Source organism: Sparus aurata, chromosome 7 (genome assembly GCF_900880675.1).
Source record: "Sparus aurata chromosome 7, fSpaAur1.1, whole genome shotgun sequence".
Lineage (NCBI taxonomy): Eukaryota > Metazoa > Chordata > Actinopteri > Spariformes > Sparidae > Sparus > Sparus aurata.
The window spans coordinates 22,507,791-22,530,925 of record NC_044193.1 but is presented as its reverse complement, the minus strand read 5'-3'; the positions used below and the strand labels follow the sequence as shown (position 1 = coordinate 22,530,925).

Here is a 23,135-nt window from a genome sequence, read left to right as displayed (position 1 = left end):
GGCTCTGTGGCGCAATGGATAGTGCGTTGGACTTCTAGTTGAGTACTCAAGAAATAATTCAAAGGTTGTGGGTTCGAGTCCCACCGGAGTCGAGCTTTATGATTTGCTACCACTTCTTCCTGTTTGCACTATAAAGTGACTCAGCATTTACCCATACAGTCCCCGTTCAGCCAACACAGAGGAAGACACTACTACACTACTCTACTACTATTTCAAGAAGGTCCTTAAAATGCTGCCACACTCCAGAAAAAGTTTTTAATTCATTTATTCCTATTTGAGTGACAAGTTACTCATTTAAAGAAACATTATGTACCTTTTTGACCTTAAAATAACAGCTTCACAAACATTTGATGGTACAGTGTCTTGTAATAGAGTGAATGATGTCTCCGTCCCCCTATCACTTGTTACTGCACTATGTAACTTCAGTGAGGGGTTCAGATCACAGTGTGACATACGCTTTTACTTCAACATACAAGTTTGAAAACATAACACTGTTATGAGTTTTGTTTGCAGTTAGCACCTACATTACATCTGACATTGTTATAGACCTGGGATTTGTATTTACAACAGTGGTGTCGCACTCTGTGGGGGGGCACTAAATGGCACAAAATGGCAATTTCTACATAATGTTCCTTTAACTACACTAGCTGCATGGCTGTAGGGACTGATCATGTTGGTCTGATGGTCTGTCCACACCTTTGGTCCACACTGGAATATCTCAACATCTACTGAATGAATTCTTCCCTGACATTCATGGTTCCCAAAGGATGAATCCTACTTACTTTTGTGGTCCCCTGACCTTTGCTTTAGCACCACCAGCAGACTGTCATTTGCGGTTTTTAGGGACATATTTTGACAATGATTGGATGGATTGGCAACTCCCTGACTGCCATTAAGTCATAATATCCTAATATCTGCCTGATGGACTGGCACAATATTTGATCAATCCATTAATTACATTAGTTACATTCCTTGATTGAAAACTCAAAGAGACAATGCAATCACAGTATGCTAACGTTAACATCTAGTTTGAAGCACTGCCGTGCCTAAACACAGCTTCACAGAGCAGCTTGTGTCTTATCTTATATTGCTCTGTTGTTTCTGGATAATTGATGTTGCTCCAGGAGCATCATTGCAACTGACCGATCATGTTTTTATAGTGTCATAGCTTTGTGACTCAGGAAAAAGACCTTTGTCCCCTAAACCTAAGCAAACAGCGATAGAAAACTGAAAAGAAACAGAAAATGATCATGAACTTAGTGTAAACATAATAAGTTAACAGCATAGGGATATATTCAAACAACCTCTTTAGAAAGAATTGAAATAAGATCAATTGAGCTGAATAGTCCTGGAGCCACATTAATAATGATGATGTGAGAACGACTCTAACACAGCAATATCAAGTATGCCTTTAAGCTCTCATAGTCTTGCTTATTTATAGAAATCACTGGAAATGCACTCTATGGAAATGTGCATCTGAAAAGGCAGTTTGTTAGTGAACTGATAAACGCCTTTTTCTCCCGGCCTGCTGTGACATGACATTCAGGGACAAGCAGTAGGGGATTTGAGGGGGGATGAGGGGGGATGCCATCCCCCTTGTTAACAAAATGACCAAAAAGCATCCCCCTTGTTAACCTGACATCAGTCTCCATCCGCTAGTAGCAGATAGTGTGCTAAAATCACAAGTGGCCGCAATCAGCTCCGACGCACAGTGGAGTCAAGTCGGGCACGGCTGCTTTGCGATCCGGCTGCCCGGTTTATTTTTGACGAAAGCCGCAACAAGCTGCACAGAGCAGATCGCGCCAACAGGAAGTCAGAGACACGGAAACGGCATAGAGTATCCAGCCAGTTTTCAAAATAAAACATTCTGTGCAAACTCCCGACTGTATAAAAACGAAAAATTACCAGATCAATAAAGTCTGGCAGGCAAAAGACTCCGCTTCTGAAACATTCCCGTTATGATGTCGAGCAGAGGGCGGAATAAAACCTGTAACAGACGCACATTTATTTTCAGTAATGTTAAATTTTTTTCAGAGATTAGTTTTTTCTGACAGTTTGATATTAATAGTAAGTTTGCTATTTATGTTCTAAAACTAAATGTTACTTTTTGTGAGTGTTTTTAGTGTGTCTGTTAAGAACATGGTGGCTTATGTTATGTTGGTAATTGTCATTTTTGTGTTGGTTTATAGTTTAACCATTAGTGAGGTAGCTGTTACATTTCCGAGCTGTTTTACCTCCCGTCCAAACGCACCCTGTAGGAGTGACTTTCTCCATTCTGTATTTGTAGTTTTTAAATATAAGGTCTTCATATCGGACAATTTATTCGCTGATACCGATATATCTGTGATAATATTGGATAAATAGATATAGTACATAGATAAAATCGGCCAACAAGTAAGTCGGTCAGGCTCTACTGTTTTGCACAATGTTCATTGAGTGTCCTTCAAGAAATTTAGATGGTAAAAAATTGTGTGAAGAAAAAAAGTGTGAGAAACATAAGAAAACCCTGCCTGAATAATTTCAGTCTACTGCATACAATTTAAAGTTGTACTTACTCAATAAGTAGACCATTGTAGTAGGTAGAGAAGGAAGATAACTGGATAAAATGAAGATAACTGGATAAAATGGAATTGGGGAATTAGAAATGTCATAGTTATGGTTAAGAGTGTGTACATAGGTGTGTCGGGGCAGGGTGATGCTCGCGTTGGGCCATCCCCCTTGTTAAAAATTAACAAATCACCCACTGGGGACAAGGAAGCATGTGAATCATATGTGAGTCATGGCATAAGAAGCAGCCTAAGGAACACGCACTGAATGAGTCAAACATTAAGGTCCATAAAGACCTCGCCAGCAGGCCAGAACTTTGTCCTTGCTATGGGGGGACTACTATAGTAGTTGGTCATCAATTCACTGTAGCATGCCATAGAAATATAAGTAGGAGAAGGAATGTCTTGACCTGTATACACTGTGTTTTTCTTCTGGCCACTTTATGTTGTCTTTGTCTGTTTTGTTTGTCCATCTAGCTACTGTAGGCATCATATTTCAGTCAGAGAGGCTCACACACACATCTCTGTGAGAACAATATGTTTTAAAAAAAAATCCTGTCAGCCTCACAGGTCACTCTGAGTGACCCAAACAGCTCACGGTGATTTATGACCGGCAGGGTCAGCTCAAGAGGAGGCTGTGAGGGGGTCACATAGTCAGTTGAGCGGCTAAAATAGACGCCTCTCCTTCACTCCCCCACTGGGTTGATTTGTCTCTCTCAACCCAGAGCTGTCGCTGTAAAGCAAGTGTTGAATCACGCAGCCTAGATCTCCTGGGTCAGTCTGTTGAAATACCCCGACTGCTTTAGTTTTTCTGTAACTCACTGTTGTGCCCATACTGGGTTTAGCATTGGTGGGGTGTAATACTATCACCCAGTGGAACACTGAACAGTTTTGTGTGTCGCACGGATGTCACAACTATAATGACGACATTCATTCTTGGCATGTCTGCACCTTTGCAAAGTGGGTCAGTACGTGTTTACTGTAGCTTCTTCACCAGCTAACGCTCACAGTGTTGCTGGATTTACTTGTTTGGAGCAAGAAATTTCACTTAAATGCGACATGATGGAGGTTGGGATGAGCAGGTGAACACATCACCGCAATTTGAAAAATATGGTCAAAATTTGTAAGGACACTCACTGTTGATGATGTTAGTTCATTTTTTAAATGTTTCCAACTGAAATTATGGACATATCTTCAAAAAATTGCTCCTTTTAATCCTTGATTGGAGACTAGTTTTATTGTTGCAACAACAACTCAAAATAGAAAAAGCTAAACAGGCTATTGAGATCTCAGGTTATATTGATTTATAAAAAGAAATATGACCTCTTACCTCCAGACAGTGATCTTTTTTGGAGCGAGCATCTAGTGTTTATTACTGGAACTGCACCTTAGGGCAGTTGCACATTGGGCTGACGTTGGGAGGAGCAGCTGTGGTGGTTGCTGCTTTGGGGAAAAACCACTCTGGATTCAGCTAAGTGCACTTCTGCAGCAGAGAAACCATGGGGTTGTTTGCCAGCTTTTTTTTCTAGTCCTGTGACCAGTAATTAGAGATCAAGAGATATGTAAACAGTCAGGAATGAGAAGCTTGTGTTCATACTGAGTGTGCGCCAGATTCTTAAAATCCTTTATTCTGACAGACCCTTCACCAGGTTACTGATTTGAGCTGGCAGTCTTACTGAAATGTTTCAATAACAGACAGTAATCCTGTATCTAATGATGCTTTCCAGTAGAACCATAACAAGCTTTGTCCAAAACTGTATATCCTAAATCTGGGCAGAATATAAAGAAGACCATGAGCCTGATGAGGTGGAGGTTGTGGAATTCAGGTTGCAGCTATTTTGTGCAAGATAAATTAATCTTTCTTTGGGAATAAAGTTACAGTTATTAAAATCCTATATCTGTTTCAAAGATAAATAAAATTATAAAGATTTTGTTTTCAGTCTACCACAGACAAGTTTGGCTGTAGAATAATAGAGGAGGCTAAGCTTCTGATGAGAGCGTCACCTGCTGTCAAAAATCTAAAAATCTAAAAATCTTCGATCTAAACTTGAATCAATAGCAGCTGCTTTTGTGTCGGCTTGTACGGGATTGAAGCCTTATGAAATATGCCTGTTTTTTTTTTTTCCACCAGAAACACGCCTGCATCCCACAAAAAAAGTTTAAGAAACACTGAAGCAGCCAATTGCACATAAAACTGTCAATTACATGAACTTCCTGTTTAGCCCTGCTCTGACCTCGGCTTGCTTGCTGGAGGAAATGCATCCCCGGCTATGTTAACTGCTCTACAGAATGGTAATGAGGTGCTAGCTGCCTAAGCCTGAGTTTGGGACGATGCATGCTTGAAGCGCTGAGGATACTAGAGGCAAAAATAGAAGGCCAAGGCTCGAGGTGCGTTTGTTTCCATCACTGGTTGGGATTAGCAGCTTCTAAACACTCTGTTCCATTAAGGCTATTGTAACAAAGTATACTGTCTCATGACTTCACACCCATATAGACACACCTTTTTTAATCCACTCTGACACGGTCTAACATTGACACGGCTGCTTCCAAATACAGTAAAGCCAGTGTTACTTTCGGAGCAGCAGGCGTGTTTTATTGGCTGTTTTTATGTGTCCGGAGCTGTTAATGTTGCACAGACATTCTCAGTGAGGATAAAAGGAAAGATGACAGCTTAGACTGCATATATAAACCAAATACTACCTGCCAGGGCTGAGCGATGTCTACTGATTTGGCATATGATGATGTTCAAAGTGCAACATTGTGATGGATGATTACATCGTTGTTGGAGGGGGGGTTACTAAGTGTTTCTGAATTTGAGGTTGTATGTCCCCCCTGAGTTGCCATAAGGCGGAGTTAGCTCACCGCTGTAGTCACTGCTGTTTCCTACTGTCGCTCTGACCCAATTATCTCACCCAGCTGAGCTGAATGCCTCACATCACCGATGACATACATTCCCGAACCGGGTTTTATAGGGTCTCCATCTCCGTAACTTTGCCAAAGTTAGCTATACTTAATAAGCTAAGCCGAGAAAATGCAATTTACAACAGCATGAATGAAATAAACACACAAACAACAGTCAACAGAAAAGAAGGATCACTGCAACAAATATAACAGAGCGTCTTGGGTTCGCCTAAGTAGAAGTCCATACATAGTAGATGTATTATAATTCTATTTCTCACCTCAAATGTATTCAAAAAGTAGTTTTAAAACTATTTCAGGCGATATTTGGGTTACAGTCTGAAAATCGAAAGCAAAGATGTGAAAACTTACCTTGATGTGTGACTGAAGGAGACAACTGTCAGTCTGTCTTTAATTACATCTGTCTCAAACTAATTAATCTGCTGCCTGTCATGATATGAGTTGATAAAATTTGCATCACAATTTCCTAAACTCTAAGGTGAATTAATCTCATTGTTTATTTTGTCTAACCAGTAGTGCTAATGAAGATTTATGTTGATATATTATTATTTGTAGGAATATTTTATGAGGATGAAAAACCCAAAACCTAAAGGTTTCATTTATTGTGATATGAGACAAATATCCTAATATTTCAGAGATTTGATGTCAGAGCATGTTTGGCATATTTGCTTTCCCAAAAATATAGCGATTGCATTTGCGACTAGTGGTCCAACACATAGGAAGGCAACACAGCAGTGATTTCCTTTTTATTTCAGCATACTGTATGCCTTGTCCATCCCGTTGGAGTGTGCGTCACAGTAAAGCACACATCCTCTTCAGTTTTTAAGGACACATGTTCATGGATTTACTTGTGTTCAACATTATTTTTAACCTTGCAAGCCGCTCTTGTGCAGATTTAAATTCACAATGGTGACACGTCAAAGAAGCAAAGCAGTAGCTGCAGAGATTTAGGATTAGGTAAATGTCCTGTTTATAATATGTATGAGTGAAATGGGGAGAGGGGGAGAGAGGTCGAGACTGACTAAGAAAGGGATTTTGAGAGAGAGAGACAGAGAGATGAGGACAAGGGCGACAAGGCCTTGGCGGCGACCAGTTGAATCAACAGCTTCTCTCCTCTGGCGAGGACACGCTCACTCTGCTCAAACCTAATACCACAGACATGCTGTCACACACACACACACACACACACACACACACACACACACACACACACAACACACACACACACACATACACATACATGCTTTCTCTGTCATCCCCCCTCCCACATCTGTTTTTTCATCCCTCTCACTTTCTGTGTCCCTTTGTGACTTTTGCACATTTCTCTTGTCACCCAGTAGAGTCAGTGCATTAACAGAGCCTGAAGGAGGACGTGAAAGGGGGGGGGGGGGGGGGGGCACAAGGACAACAATGATAGCTCCAGTATATGATGATGACGAAAACAGCAACAACAACATCAACGCACATGTTTGTCCTCGGGCCTGTTCTCAAATGGAGACGTTGAGGTAGAAGGCACGCTACTCTCCGATACATCATATATACTGTTGTTTTTGGTGCAATTATGATGTCAGACCATCATCCATAAATCCTATTAGATTAAATCATCCATCTTTGCTCACTACATCTGAGCATTTCTTACCGTCAGGTAGTGCTGGATAATATATACAATATATTTCATTACATATGAGACTGTGTTGAATATGGCTTTCCTATCTAATGATGATGTTTTTTTAGTATCTATTGTTTTTTCAGTTCCTGATCAGTTAGGTGGAGGTGAAACGATACAAACATACATTTATAGCACCTGAAAAACAAAGCAGTATGACTTCTGAGCTTTTCACCCTGAGCACAATGTCAGAGGAAAATGGCCGCTGTGTAAATATGGACTATCTGGGGAGAAAAGCTGTCAGTTATCAAATTTAAGTAAATGTTTTCAGCAGTAGTAAGTTAGCTACCAGCTCAGCACCAGACCACAAAGTTAGCGACGAACTTGTGAACATGGTGGAGCATTTAGCTGCTAAATTGCCAGATATTTCGCTTTGGAGCTGGTGGAAATCAGGGAGTGTGAATATTGGACTCACGGCCACCAGGTGGCAAGATAAACGACTCCAAATGGAGCTGTTTTCGCTCCATATGTGCTAAATATATAAATAGGCAACTATTTGCTGACAGGTTCCTCCTATAATATGTCACTGTTGTGACCAAAGCTTGTTTCTGCTGCTTGGAGTGGCAAAATAATCAGTTTTCGTTCAGGTTTTAAAGTCTGACGAAGCTGTCAGTGTACATTTCCCAGGACATGGCAGTTTAAAATACTCAATGCTTCAGACCCATTTCAGCTAAGAGATTCAAAATAAACCTGCAGATGCAAGTGTCACACTCATACGCAGGTTGATGAGTGGTGAAAAGGGAATGTGATGCATGGATTCTGTCTGGATCAGGGAGAGAAAGAGAGAGAGAGAGAAATACCTCACTGTCAGTCTATCTCCCTCCGTCTCCACTTTGACATGACCAGGTCAAACGTACAGAGCTGAGATATTCTTGCTGCTGTTTCACAACAGCTTCTGTCAGGATGAGGTTTCACCCGGTAGCAATACCTCTTCCGCTTGAACACTTCTTCTTCCCCTCTCACGTCTTCACCTCTCCTCCTCGACTCATGTTCTTCTTCTGTCTCTTCTCCAGTTTCAGTCACCAAAATATCTTAAAACTTAAGTCAGGATAAAGATCTTCAGCCCCCCATGACAAAGATGAATAGCGTGCTTCTCTTGATGTTTTCCGTAGTACTAGATTCTCTGCTATTTATTTTTTCTCGCCTCTTCATATTTTTTGCCTTGCTCCCATTATAAGATCGGTCACAATGGTCTTGTGATAGAAAGTTAAATTTTGTGGCTAATGGTGGTTTTTCTGCCACAGTGTTGGCATTGAACATTTCAAAACAATTTGATTATTTTTTCTGGTGTGTTTTGCCCTCTGGGGAGCTGACTGATTCCCCTCTGATTAGAGTATTTTCACAGAACAGTCAAATGAAAAGTTTTCGGTACTTTTTCTTTTTGATTCTTGGTCAAATAGCTGCCACTAAAGAGTACGTTGTTTTGGTTAAGAAATGTAACTTATAGGATATGACTTACATAACAAGTATTTACATAAGGACCAGTCTGTATTATGCCTCTGACCAATTGTAATTGTCCAAAGGGTTAATCATCTTAATCAGTTAATTCAGTTTAATTTAACTTGTATAGTGTTATTCACACTTTGTAGCTCACTGACCTATAGTCCTATATTGGTGCCGTGATTGATTTTGATTTGCCTAAGCCTGTCACCATGACTGAAGGCATGGCTTGCACATTGTACCCCCTAGAAAAAAAAGTTAAGTGGGATTCTGAACATAAAAATACAGTGATGTGGTTACTTACCACCTTGAATTTATCCTTTATTTGTACAGAAAGAACTTACAAATCATGATTACTTATTTAAGATTCTTTGTTTGTTTTTCACCAACTGTGATGCAATAAAAATATTTGTTTCCTCACAAAAAACGTCAGGTTAAAGCGATTCCTGTATGTTCTAGATTACTATTTTAAAGTTTAAAGAATGGTTCGATGATTATCAGGATGACATGGTGAATCATAATTATGTTGGACAGGATGACTGTGACATGAAATGTTCATATCATCCCATGCCTCATCGAATTGCTGACTATCTCAACTTCTAGAACAGCAACAATGGGTCAATAACTGATTCACTGATAGGAAGGAAACTATTTTGATAACCTTTCAAAATTGTCAAACATTGTTGGTTTCCAGCTTTGTTAATGTAAGGATTTGTTTTTTGCCACTGATGATAGTAAATGAATGATGATGATTCTTTGGTTGGACAAAAGAAGCAATTTCAAGTTGTCAGCGGGAAATTGTGAAGGGCATTTCTTTTTATTTTATAGACTAAATGATTAATCATGACGACAATCAGCATCACCTTTATCTCACGTCGATGTGATGCACTCCTAAAATGTTTGATATAACAACAACATTCCCTGGAGCATCAGCCTAATCCAAACCATAAGCCCTGCATGCTAAACTTCAACTCTTACCTGAAAATGAAATGTTTTACTTTGTGGGGACCAGCTTTGTGTCACCAGGTGACTATGCACAGTGTGACAGTTTGACTGCATTACACCGTCACAATGTGAGTACTACAAGTATGCAAACACACATACTGAATCAGTGTTTCATTTTATGTTGGCTGGCAGTGGCTTATTGCTATCAAGGATCGTGAAGTGTAAGAAGATGCCACTAAGACTTTGCACTTGCATGTACTTGGATTTACTGTGAGGCTTGTTTCTCCCCCCCCCTCTCTCTCTCTGTTTCTCTCTCCCCCCCTCTCTCACCTCTCCTCATGTTTGGTCACGCTGCCCCTCTCAGTCAAACATAGCACCCGGCGCTCGAGGTGCTGCGAGGGAGCAAACACAGAGAGCCGAGAGAGCGCAGTAAATCAGAGACGCACAGAGAAATACAGAGACCAGAGGAAACAAGACAAATCAAAGACTTAAGTGCGGCTCAGCTGAGGACTCGCAGAATGCTCATCCAGCTGGCTTAAGGTTGTCCTCACTCAGCTGTGAACGAGTGTCTGGGCAGAATGGATTTCTTTTTGGTCCAGCAGCCAGTGAGCGGGAGCTCTGTACATTATTATCGCTCCATTTGGATTATTTCAGAGAGCGCTGCTGTTGTGATGACTGGGAAAGACGGCGTGCAGAAAGGAAGATGGTAATATGAAAATGTGCTCTGTTTGCTGTGAGATGCTTTTACTTCCACCCTGTTCTGTCAGTATCCGCTATAACTGTCACAACTGAATAATAATTCAACTTTAAATGAACCTCAAAGTTGAACACTTACTTTAAATGACTTGTTTTCTCCTCTCTGCCTCTTGTCATAGAGTAGCTATTACCTTCAGGGTATAAAATCTCTTAGACACGTGGAATTGATTTATTTTGCTCGTATAAGGGTCTGGCAGAGCTTGTAAATATGACACTATTACACCGACCTGTCTGAAGGTGTTGGATGTCCTGTGGAGTTTCAGCTTCCTGGCGTTCAACTCGTAATCCATCATTTTACCGTCATACGCCTCTTGCCCTCCACTGAGGCGACAGCGGAGGGTGCGGTGCTTTATGTGGCTCCTGCTGTAGAGGGTGACTTGAAAGTGCTGAATGCTATCTTTTGTGCTGAAAGCAACAAGCTGAATATTGAACAGGAAATTAGTTGACAGCAATCTTTTAGGATGAGCTGATTAAATACTCAATTTGCTGCTTTCATCTGTTTTACATTTTTTGTCCACTGAAGATCTTTTGGGTTTCATCTGTTGGACGGACAAAACAAGTCAATCACTTGAAAATCAGAACTGGCAGCCCTGAACATCTTCTAACACACCTCGCGTCTTTTGAGATTCATTCCCGTAGAATTTCCTTCTAACATCTACGATGCGACTGTTACAGTCTCTCTCCCAGAATAGTACCGTTGTCATTTATTTATTGCATCCTGACAAGTGGCCTTTTGTGTTAAAACATGCATGTACGCTGTGTACAACCAACAGCATAGCTCCCATAGTTTTCACTGGCCGCTGCTCTCTGCTGATGAAGTGTTTTGACACAAGGTGAAGGTCTCAGGTTACAGAGCATTAAGGCAGATTTCACAAACCTGCCTCTGTAGCTGCCTCCTTCCTGGACCAACATTCACTGGCATGTGAGTCATGCAGGAGCTGGGAAGGATCTGGTGTGGAGAAACAGTCCCACAGCATCATGGAGGTGATGTTGGAAATGATGTATGAATTTGAATTTTTACAGTTTGACATGTTCTGTTTTTTGTTTTGGCCTCTTTCTGAATGAACAGTATGTGTTTTCAGGTGCTGTTGGCACACCAGCCTCTAGTGCAGAGAGGGTGTGCCTAGTTGTACATAAAGTAGATTTTGTTTGACACTCAGTGACTGGGAGAATGTTATGTAGGGAGCTGCGTTTTAAAATGCCCGCCCAACTCTCCTGTAGGTTTGATTTGGCTGGGCTCTGTGTGTGCGTGCGTATGTGTGTGTTGCGATTTTCCCGCCCTGTTTCCTGCATATTTGCCATGTCGTTGAAGCCAGAGTCCATTAACCTGACTATTCCTGCAATGGGAGTGACCTCAATGTTTGAGTGTTTGTTCCTGTGTTGACCAGGTTACACAGAGCATCCTTTATCTCTCAGCAGAAAGACGTCTTGTCCCGTCCGGGTGATTCAATGGAAATACGCAACAGTCAGCTCAACAGCTCTGTTTGCAAGACTACAAATCATCACCTCGCCTTTAGCTGGAGGTTTCCTCTCCTTCGGCTGGGGAAATAGGCAGCTGCACAGCGACATCTCTGATGATACAAAGAAGTTTTCTGTGACAGAGACTCAGAGGTGACGTGTTGACTGAACTGATGTGACTCTGAAGCAGCTGTTCAAAGTGTTGAACTCTGATGGGTGTGGACAACTGCAAAGTGTTCATTTTTACTCTCTGAGCAAAATGGTACACTGATAATTTCCCTGCCTAGATCAGTGCTTCAAAGGTTTCCTGATAGTCTCTTCCAGCCAAGGTTTTTGCCAAGCTGCCAATCATGAAAACACTCAAACATCGGATACAGCTCTATAATTAGTAAAATAATAATAATAAATACAATAATTGTACAAGACGTCATATAGTTTCATGTTGGGTCTGTGTCCCTCCTCTGTGTTTTCACCTGTTTTTCCTGTATCCAAGTGATCGTTTCTGGTTGTTTGTTATGAAATCTGCCGGTGTGAGTTGCATAAAGCACAGCTGTGGGCTAATTACAGATGAGATGAGTGTGTCAGTGAAAGCTAAGCCACACTTGATATAATAACACGCCTCTCGCACACACGCAGCGCAGACACATCAACTTGCTCATGATGAGTTTGAAGACGAGCTCTAAGCCTCGGCTCATTCATAATTCCCTGACGTGATTTTAACGACTTAAACACAGGCCTCTCTGCCTTCTGACTGCTACTTTACAGCCACCTTCAAACCGTCCTGCTGATCAAGGCCGTCATGATTAGTGTTTGCCTTCCGCAAGCTCCGATTTGCTGATCCCCATGAAGCTACTAAATATACCGTCTGGCCGTCTCGGTGCCTCGGTGGTCATGTACAGTAGCTCTACTCAGCCTGTGTTTATGTCCGATCTCAGAGTCATCTGCCTATGCTCGGGTGTCACCAGGTGTGTTGAGGTAGAGAGCCACAAGATGTTGCAGTCAGAAAAAGAAACTGATAAAGAAAAAGGAAACACTTGTTGCCACCCTCTCTGCACCTTTTAGTCCAGAGGTGCAGCTCTTAGGTTAAAAGGTACAACGGTGCATCTTAGGTACGTCTATTTTACCAAAAAAGCAAAGCCTCTCTGGACGAAAGATGGAATTCGGTACCTTTTCTCTGAGCAATCTCTTTTCCAAGCTGTAAATAGCTGGAAGAGTAAATTATTTACACAAGAGATACTCAAAGAGATACAAAATGTTTTGGGGCAGTCTTAAAGGTTTGATGTGTGTGTGTTATCATCTCAAATCTCTGTTTGGGCCGTAAACTGTACATCCATCTTGGTTCCAATATATGAAGATTCAAAATGAAATTGTCAAAGGAAGGACATTGTCCTCTTATGTAATCAGCTCTATGCGTATTTGTTATGTAACTCTTTGAAATGAGCCGCCTCCTTTTCAAATGACTCCTTGGACTCAAAAGACTTAGTGAAGATGGTGCCTCAGATATTGATCTTTTTGAAAATAATGCTTGAAGTTTGATTTACAGCTGTGTAGACTGAATCCACAACACAAGGAAAAACTTCAGAAAATGCGATGACATGCTGCTTCTTAGCCGTTAAAGAATCTCATCACTCTGTTCGAACAAGGAGGCCCTTCATCGCTGGTCTGGTGTGAGTCTGCGCTCTTATCGATTGTTCTGCGGTTATTCACTGCACAACTTCTGCGTCAGAGCTAATCCGTTTACTGCACAATTGAATTTTCCTCTTCACATTACGAAATAGTTAAGATTTTTTTTGTCACTTTCAGTCTTTCCTGGTCATTCAGAAAGCTGTCAGTGCATGGCATGTGCAGATCATCAGTGAGCCACGATGGAGATGTCAGTAAGGATGGTCCCTCTTGCTGAAAAGATGGTGACCTAAATGCAAAAAGTCTGTTCATGATTATTTTGTTGTTATTATAAAACAAGGGGGGTTTAAAATGATGGTATATACAACCAGAAAACAAAAATCGAGGTGCACCTTTTTAGTTTTCGCACAGGTTTGTTGTCCATTTCAGTTAATCATGAAATTACTTTTACACAATATGTTTAAATATGTAATATCTGAAATTCGATTGCTTTTTAAGTATACAATACTAGTATACTAACTCCTCCATTTTACACATTAACAGTGTGTTTACAACTCTTGGGGAGAAGTGCTCTCCACATTTAATGTATATTGGTGGAGTTACCCTTTAATCAAGGGGCAGATACAGACAAACACCTGAATGAAGCAGAGTTCTGGTTTTTAACAGAGTTGTATAATTATTTTGTAGCACTTTGGCAAACTCCTTTTATCCCTCAGCACTTCATGTCCACTTCCTGTCATTATTTTTAGCTACGGCTGTACAACATAACACTCAGTAAATTAGTGGGAAGTAGAATTAGTAAAACAGTTCAGGCTCAGCAAACATGTTAAGCTGTGGTTTGGAGAGAAGCAATCTCTTAATGACACGTTGCCATGAATACAGTAGTTTTGTATCACTCTTATGGATTAAGAAGGTGGTTTCTGAGATTGAGAATGGCGAGGTAGGAAGTTAATGAACAAATGTTGTAGTCTGGAAACTTCATATCAGTATGTATGGTTATAAACCTGACCAGAGTTATAATATTAGCTTTTGTGTTTTTATTTCTGAAAAAGAAGTTCTTTATTTTCGTGTCCCCTCTGACTAAGTGGAAGGTTAGAGGTCGGACATAGAACAGCGCCCATGCAGAAATTAGCTGATGCATTTCATTGATCTAATATGCATCCTAACCTTGTCCCTTTAGTGACTCGGCATCTGAAAATGATATACCAATTTTCACCTGTAATGTTTCAGGTCATTAAAAGTCACATTAACGAGCTTTCATACATCCTCTGATTTGTATTCTAACGAGTCATAGTAGTGGATCCTCAATGTGAAGATAACAGACATGGCTTTGTAAATATAATTGTGTATACTTCGAAATACATAGAAAAGTCTGAGATTGTAAGCAGCCCAAATGTCTCATCCAAAGAGTAGACGTAACAGGGTGTAAATAATGCGATAAGTGCGACACAATGAGACATTTTCCAGTGTTAGGGACTCTGAGTTTTAAATTTGTCTCTGAGCTGTTAGGGTTAAGGTTACTGAATGTGACAAAAATGCTCATACCACACTTTCCTCCTGTCCACGATAAATAGTCACATTCAAAAGGAAACTGTTACAGAAAATGCTTTGTGTCACTGTTAGTGTGATATCTGATATTTTACATCAATATGTCATTACTTCCATCCAAAGTTACGTGAAACATGAGAAATGGTGCCTTTGTCATGACTGGAGACACAGGTCCCCTTTTCTGTTTGACATTTTGTATATTTTCATTCGTCAAATCATCAAGCTCACAGCTGGAATATTACATGCATACATTGTCTGACTATCCTTTTTAAAAACCCATCTGAGTAGAGAATATTGTCATTTCAACCTTAAAACTGTTTCCTGAAAAGTCACATTGTTAAAGGGATAATAATGAAAAGCTCATAAACCCGTGTCTTTCCCTCGGCTCCCCTTTGTGTGGGCAGTAGGAAAACCATTTTAAGTAGTTTGTGTAATCCAGTGGGGAATCTGTTATTTTTCTTAAAGATGAAAAAACTGCAGACGTAAACACAGGAAATGGATTCTTTTCATGCTCATTTAGAGACGGTATCAGTGTCTGTAGTGGCTTTGAAGTTCGGCCAAATTACATCAGTTGTGCTTATTGTGCTTCACATATTTCTCAGGCAACTTGTATACATAATATTCATAACATTACACAAACTGAATATTTGTGAGGATACTTCATATGACTCTGAGGGGAGGTACTGTAGTTGTGTGAATAAGCAGGAGTAGAGACAAAATGACTGTGCTGTTGAAGTTAGTTATTCTTGGTTTTTGTACTTTGATGCTCAAAGAACACATTGGTTTTCTCATAAGATCTTTCACAAGCACAAGAACCTGTATCAAATGCTGAAGGAAAGGAAAAAATGAAAAAGCATCAAAAGTCTCCTTGAAGTATGTCTCTTATAAATAAAAAATGAAGGTCTTTATTCTTTCTGTCTGCCCATATCTTTTACCAGGACTTAAATGAATACGTTTTGGAAAAGTAATGGCATGGTCGGGGTCATCACCGTGGCTTACTTTAGCAATCTAAGATGTCTACCAAGTTTTTTTTTTTAAATCCTCAACCTCAGTTCAGATCAGCATGTCATCACCTCCCTCTCTTCGCACATTTCCTGTCACTCTCTAAATGAAATGCGAAATACCCCAAAAACATCCTAGAAATGTAATGTCACAGTTGAAGACATGGGGGGATTAATATCCCACAGGAATGTATTAAGTCATCGTGCGTGCTTTCCTTTTCTTCATTGTTAACTGTTTTGTGCTCTTCCAGCCAGGAACCTGCCTGAAATCAGGAATGTGCAAAGACTATTTCTGTTTCATAATGATACTAGATGGAGGTATTCAAACTGTTCTCAGCTCGCGCTCTGGGACATCTTATCCACAGTAATGTGAGCGTCAACGTTTCTTTCAGTGGCCAAGTGTTTATATAGAGCCGTGTGAATCTGCAGCAACAGTCCCGGGCAGACAGGCAGGCCCGTACAGCTCACTCATACACCGCATACTGGAGACAAATAAACAGCAAGTCAGCCTGTGCATGTGTTCCTGTAAGCTGCTGATGTGTCTTGACTCATATTACCAGCAGTGTTAAAACACTCCGACTTAAGTTTCACTCTCATTTCATAAGCACTCCAAAGGCTTTCTCTCCTTTTCATGTTTATTCATTTATCATCGTTGCCAGGGGGCCGAACCCAACATCACTGTTTAGTTTTCTTCTTAAGGTCACATTCATTTAAATGTCTGCACTCCCTCACTTCCAACTGAGAGCAAACACTCACTAACATAATTTAAGAGTTGATGAAGCAGGTGCTCATTGTCTTCAGGATGGGAAAGCATTTCATTAAAGTTTTATGAGCTGTGAAGCTGAATTTGCTTACAGTACACATCGTGCTTCAGAGCCTGCCACCATCCTCATCCTCCATCACTGTTTTGTCCCAGTGGGGAGGGGTAGGACTGACCAGAAAGCTCTGAGTCACACTGTTGTTTCTGGAGCTGTGGGGCCTGAGAGTCCAGCATTTTTAGATCATACCGTCAGGGGACAGGACAGAGAGGGTGGATGACGATTGTTACTTGAGAGGAAAACATGGAAACAGGCGGAAGCAGATATATAAGAAACAACAAACATACATATATATGAAGTCCACTTGTTATACAGGCATTTTAAAGACAAAGAGTGCACATTTTTTCCTTTTCAAAGGTGGAGAGAGTGAGATGCACAGCAGATAACAGGGCTGGAGAGGCTGTGAGCCAGCGTTAGTTAGAGGTCACATAACTCAACACACCCTAACACACCCTCCTCTGTTTGAATCTCCCTACATCCATGTTGTTCTTTCTTTATCACCACAGCTGGGAATGATTTTGATGAACAGATGTGAGGTTGGTATTGATCTTCTCATTTAAACAGACAGTCCACCCATATTATCATCAAAATTGCATATTTTTCATATCCTATTGTCAATTTTTGCCTTTTTATCCATCCAGATTGTTTTGGTTTGAGTTGCTGAGTTCTGAAGATATCATCAGTAAATATGTCTGCCCTCTCTCTAATATAATAGAGCTGGATGGCAGTCGGCTTATGGTTCTCAAAGCAACCCAAAAAAAATACAACTCAAACTCAACAGCGATTTTTCTTTCAAGAAAACCTGACCCACTTACTTAAGATAATCCACGGAACATGTGAGCAGTTTCATGTTGGAGCTATTTTCTCTCTACCGTACTACACTGAATAATTGTACCACCACACAGAAGGAAACATATATCTACTCATGGATGAGAGGCTTGCTTAATTTGGGGGGGTCATAATGCGTTATATAAGTTAAAAGCATATTTGAAGTATTTTTTGTCCCAGTGCAGGCCGTGATGTTGTAATTAAACAGTTTGGCCTCTACAAAAGTTGGCTTCAGTGCCTTGTGCTCTTCCTGGGGGCTCAATGTAAACACAAATGTGTCCACGTTGGATTGAACTGCAACACTCCCTAGATCCATTAACTTAGGTAGCTAGCCTTTTGTCCATGAGTAAATGCTCGCTTTCAGCTGTGTAATGACGTGGAAGGAATGTGTTCTGATGCGAAACTGCTCACAACATGGTCAGTTCATCATCTTCAGTATCCGGGTTGTAACTTTTAGAAAGAGACATTGCTTTTGAGTTTTTCAAATCTTAAAGTTTGTATTTCTTTAGCGCTTTGAACACCACCAGCCGAGTGCCGCGTAGTTCCATTATATTTGAGAGAAGGCAGGCATATCTATTGTGGGGGAAAATATGTATTTTTGGTTCTGGGGTGTACTGCCCCTAACTCTACGCGAGTAAGTGAATAATTGTATTTTTGTAATCATAATAATAGTCATAATAAATGCAATATTTCCAAGTCTGAAAGTGATTAATTTGATTCCCTTCAGGAGAATTTTAAGAAGCATCTGTCCTTTCTGTTTCTCGCTCCCACACTGACCGGGACAATGTAATCTCATGCAGTAAATGACACTGAACTACATGCCTGAGGGGAAAAACAGGGCAGCAGCATTCACACATCACCCTTCCTGATGCCATATATCTCCCTGTGGAGCCTCAGCCATGCCTGTATGTACAATAACCACGAAGGTCTACTGCCGTGGCCTTTGCTGTGCTAAATAAAGCAGGGCCTAAAAGTGGGTAGCGGGCCATAAGTTCAGGTCAAAGGGAATGTGAAACCATAAACCAGGAGTCTAGCTAGCCTTGAGACCAGCCATCACGCTCTGTGTTTACTGGATGTTTGCTGTCAGGCCGGCTCGCTATATGTTTAATGGCGAGTGTTTGTGTTTGGTTATTCTCTCAGCGGGTTATGAGGTTGAGGACAACGTCTGTGTAATTTACTGTGAGAATGTGATTGTCTCTGGGTCTCCTGTTGTGTAGCATCACAGTGAATTACTGTAAATGGTTTTGTTGACATTCATAGTTCACATAAATGTCACATTTCGACCTGTCAAACTCTGTGCTTTTATTTTGCGTCATATCATTGTGAATTAAATATCCCAAGATCTCAAGAATGTTGCCGGACAAAACCAAGCAATCTGAAGACTTTTCCTTGGTTTACTGGAATTTGTGAGAGACAGTTTTCAGTATTCCTTTAAAGCAATGGAACCGAGGTGGCAAAAGTGCACACATTCTTTCCTCACGTAGAAATACAGATACTTTGAACAGACACAAAGGTAAAAGTAAAAAGTTCTGACTCAGATTCTTTACTTAAGTGAAAGTAAGAAAGTAGAAGCTATGAAGTTTCCTCAAGGTATGACAGTAAAAAGTATGAAAGATGTTTCTACCGGCCATCTTTCTGTCCATGCAGTATTTGCACTGATAGGTTGAAATAGGTTGAAGGTGGTATGTGGAGAAGCAAATTGTAAATAATGAATAATTCCCTTTAATGCATTAGAACTTAAGTGCCTGTTTTGAAATTATAAGTAGTAGAAAGTCCAGATATTTTGTTAAAATGAATGTCAAAAGTGGTCAAAAAATTTATAGTTAAGTAAAATACAGACACTGGAAAAATCTACTTACAGTAAGTACAGTAACAAAATATTTGTACATTACTCCCTACTTCTGATCAGTAGTAATAATTATTGAAAGCAGCTGATCTGTCACTTGCACTCCTAATGTCAGGCTTGGCAGAAACTGAGGACTCAGATGCAGGAAGGCAGTAGTACAGACAGGCTTTATTTTTTAATACAGTTCCTCTGTAGACAGAGTGATAACAGAACAGGCTGTGAACACTATAGGTCCAACGGACCACACAAAAAAAAACAAAACAACAAGAACAAAAGATGCTCCCGTAGGAGAAAAAGGAGATAACTACACTGATCTTAAGAAACTAGAAGTTTATAAAAATTACTCAAACTAAAAGTCGCTCCCGAAGGAGGAAGGCACACAGGCTATGAAAATTTGTCTACTCTAAATAAGGCTGAGAAATTTTAAAGAACGGAAAACACTCCAACAGGAGGAAAAGCAAACGCTATGAAACTAAACTAACAACGAAACAAAATTCTGACCAAAAGGTATCCAACTCAAAATCACTCTACCACAGAGGAAAACTATATGCAAAAAACAAAACTTGACAATACTTAACTTTATCGAAAATACAAGGCTATGATCCATGCTGTGAGATAGGCTGGACGTACTCGACGAAACGAACGAAATACTCTGGCAACGAAGACAGGGGAAGACAAAGACTATATACACATGAGGGGAGGGAGCACAGGTGGAAACAATCAGGGATCAGGGAAGACGCCAGACCGGTGACACAAGAGGAAGGGCAAGTGACCTGAAACGAGAGGAGAGTTACTTTTCAAAATAAAACATGAAATTCACAAGACAAAAAAAACCAAGACAGGACATCCCTCACCGCGGTGTGACACCTAATTGTGATTCAGCAGAAATATTTCATTCAAAAAGCAAACGACTTACCGAGGTAATTATATTGCTTGATTATGTAGAAATGAGAATAAAATGCTGCATCACTTTTGTTCATATCACCTTCTTTCATTGCATAGTTGGATAGTTGAAAGTCTGAATAGGTAGAGGGACATGAACTAATCCTTAGTCTTTTTCCTAAACCTCAGCTTTCTCTCTCTTGTGTTTCCAGAACCTTGATTCTTTGGAAGGGTCGATCCAGAACCTGCTGTCGGTGCTGTACCCGCCCTTCGAGGCCACCGCCCCCACTCTTCTCAGTCAGCTCTTCCAAATCATTGATAGTCGTTATCAGGGAGATGCTCTGCGGTGCCTGCTGGACTTTCTGGTCCCAGCCAAGCACATTTTAGACACTGTGCAGCAGGCTGCATGTGTAAGTCACTGCCTTGTGTTTAGGTTGACAGAGAAAAACATTCACCACAAACTAACTCTAAGATGTTTTTGCTGGAATTAATATCATATCATTAGAAATATTCTATAATGATATATTCTAATATATTCTTCTCATCAACCTGTCTTTGTCCTTGTCCACCTTTAGGCTCAGTACTCTGATGTGCTGTTCCTGTGTGAGGGCTGGCCTCTGTGTTTGCGTGACCAAGTTGTGGTCCACCTCGCACCCATCGATCCGCTGCTACTTCAGCCTGGTGACTTCTACCTGCAGGTGGCCCCGTTCTGTGACCAATCGGCTCGCATCGTGGTCTGCAGCCTCCTGGAAGAGGAGGGCCTTAGATTGGAGGTAGTTGAGGAGACCCCAGTCCCTGAGACCTCCTATCCTTGTATATTCAGCCGTGACTGGTTAGAGGAGATCAACCAGGGCCGACATGGAACGCCTCTCAGCCAATGCCTGCTTGCTACTGAGCAGGGCGTGCTGAGGTTACCATGGGAACGGGTGGCCTTGCCTGAGTTTGTGGATGTGCCTACGAGTGCTTGGAGTAGCATGGCCTCTGCTCCTCCTGCAAATCCTCCTTTACCACCTCCGCTTCCTCATCCTCCACCTCTTTCTCACTCTTCATCAAATCGCTTTTTTTCTCCTTCTCCTCCAAAGGAATCTGCACCAAAACAGTATCCTGTCACTATTAAAAATTCAATTTTAACATCTTCACATCCCTCTGCCTTTTCTGTGGAGACCAGAATATGTCCAGCCAAGCACGGCATTGCTGTGTCGCTCTGCCTGGTGGATACCAGAGCTGCCTCTTCATCTAGACTGGTCAAAGTGAAAGAGACTGAAACGGAGCCTAAGCCTATAGGCTGGGTGTCCCCTAATACATGGGACAGCTGCATTGCTGGGACAGACACAGCTTTGAAAACAAGCAATGTTGCAGTTACATGCACACCTGCAAGTGGAGATACATGCAAAGTAACTGAAAATATAGAGCAGGATAAACTAAATAGAGATACAAGCAGTAGTGGATCTGCTGACCACGTTGTTGCAGAAGGGGAATATATTGATATTCTGCAGGCAACTATGCTTTTTGGTAGAGCTCAGTCAGTACGTGAGGAACAGCAGAAATTAGACAGTCAACTGCAGACACACGCACAAGTCGACCCACAAAAGCAAAGACATCCGCACAGACAAGCACAAATGCTACCACACACACAAGTGGAGTCACACAGGCAAACACAAAGACATCCCAACACACAGATACCACCTCAGGCACAGCCACAAGCACATGTGCAGTTAGCAACAAAACCACAAATGCAAAGTCATTCTACACCAGAGGCTTCTGGATCGTTCAGGCCCAACATGTCTGCAGAAGCCGTACCTCCATCAGCTCTCCACCATTCCCAATCCCATCTCTCTCACCCCGACTCCTTCGAACCTTCTCAGTGTATCCGCACAGTTCGGTTCTCAGAGAAACCCTGCACCCCATGTATGAGGAGAAGACAAGGCGGGAAGGTTTCCAGAGCTCAGGAGTTGAGGTGTCGTTACAGGGACTCGTACCAGGCTGCTATAGAAAACCCTGTCCCTTTCGGACAGGACAAAGAGAGGGGGAACATGTTGGCTGTCGTGGAGGAAGATGGAGATTTCTCCCAGTGTGATGACAGACAACCAGAGACAGAAACAGGGGATCCATGGTGTAATGTTCAAGAAACGTGGTTGGATCCTAGGATGCAACACGAGTCTCTCCCTTCTGTCAGTGGAGCCATCTGTAAGGAGTCCGGAGAAAAGAACACTGTTCCATATTGGAAACCAGGAGATATGAACACCGCCCCCTGTATGGATTACAGAGCAAACAGTGTTTTAAAATCTGGTGGGCAACCACAAAAGACAGCTGAATGGAAAACACTGCCATTTAGGGAACCAAGGGAGGCCTACTCTGCCAAAAATGATGGCAATTTACCTAATGTGAATGGGAAACATTTAGCAGCAGGAACAAGGATAAATGCTGATAGAGCTTTGTCAAGTTTGAATCATCCTCAACAGTCACATGAGATCCCTGTCAAACACCACGGATTACCATTTAGTTCAGGTGAATTTTCAGCAATAAACGCAACCCTCAAGCCTCATGAAAGGCTACAAAACAGATCCAGTTCCATGGGAGTGAGTCAAAACTTTTCCAGGTCTCATTCAGCACCACAGAACAGACGAGAATCCATGTCAGATGGAAGATGTTCCTCCCTGTCCACAGCCGTGGTGGACACCTCAGAGAAGTGTGAGCTGGTGATTGTTGAAGGTCAAAATGTGAGGAGGAGAGAAAACACTAACCCCTGTGCAGAGATCCCTCAGCTGCATGTGGTCAAATGTAAAAACAGCACCGCCTTTCGACTGGTTTCACCCAAGATCAACAGGAGGAAGATGGCCATCCCAGGTACAGAGGGAC

General features: G+C 41.4%; 1 protein-coding gene and 1 non-coding gene across 3 annotated transcripts in view; both read left to right on the top strand.

Annotated features, from left to right (window-relative positions):
• On the top strand, positions 1 to 92 carry trnar-ucu (transfer RNA arginine (anticodon UCU)). Its single transcript is given in 2 exon segments — positions 1 to 37; positions 57 to 92. It is a non-coding gene; the product is annotated as a tRNA-Arg (tRNA).
• Positions 93 to 9,907: 9,815 nt separating this feature from the next.
• LOC115585603 (uncharacterized) overlaps positions 9,908 to 23,135 on the top strand; it is a 34,507-nt gene continuing 21,279 nt past the window's right edge. For both annotated transcript variants that reach the window (XM_030424095.1, XM_030424096.1), the window contains exons 1-3: positions 9,908 to 10,222; positions 20,489 to 20,686; positions 20,852 to 23,123. In XM_030424095.1, the coding sequence (XP_030279955.1) occupies positions 10,220 to 10,222; positions 20,489 to 20,686; positions 20,852 to 23,123 (2,473 nt within the window). In that variant the 5' untranslated portion in view covers positions 9,908 to 10,219. The remainder of the gene's footprint in view (positions 10,223 to 20,488; positions 20,687 to 20,851; positions 23,124 to 23,135) is intronic.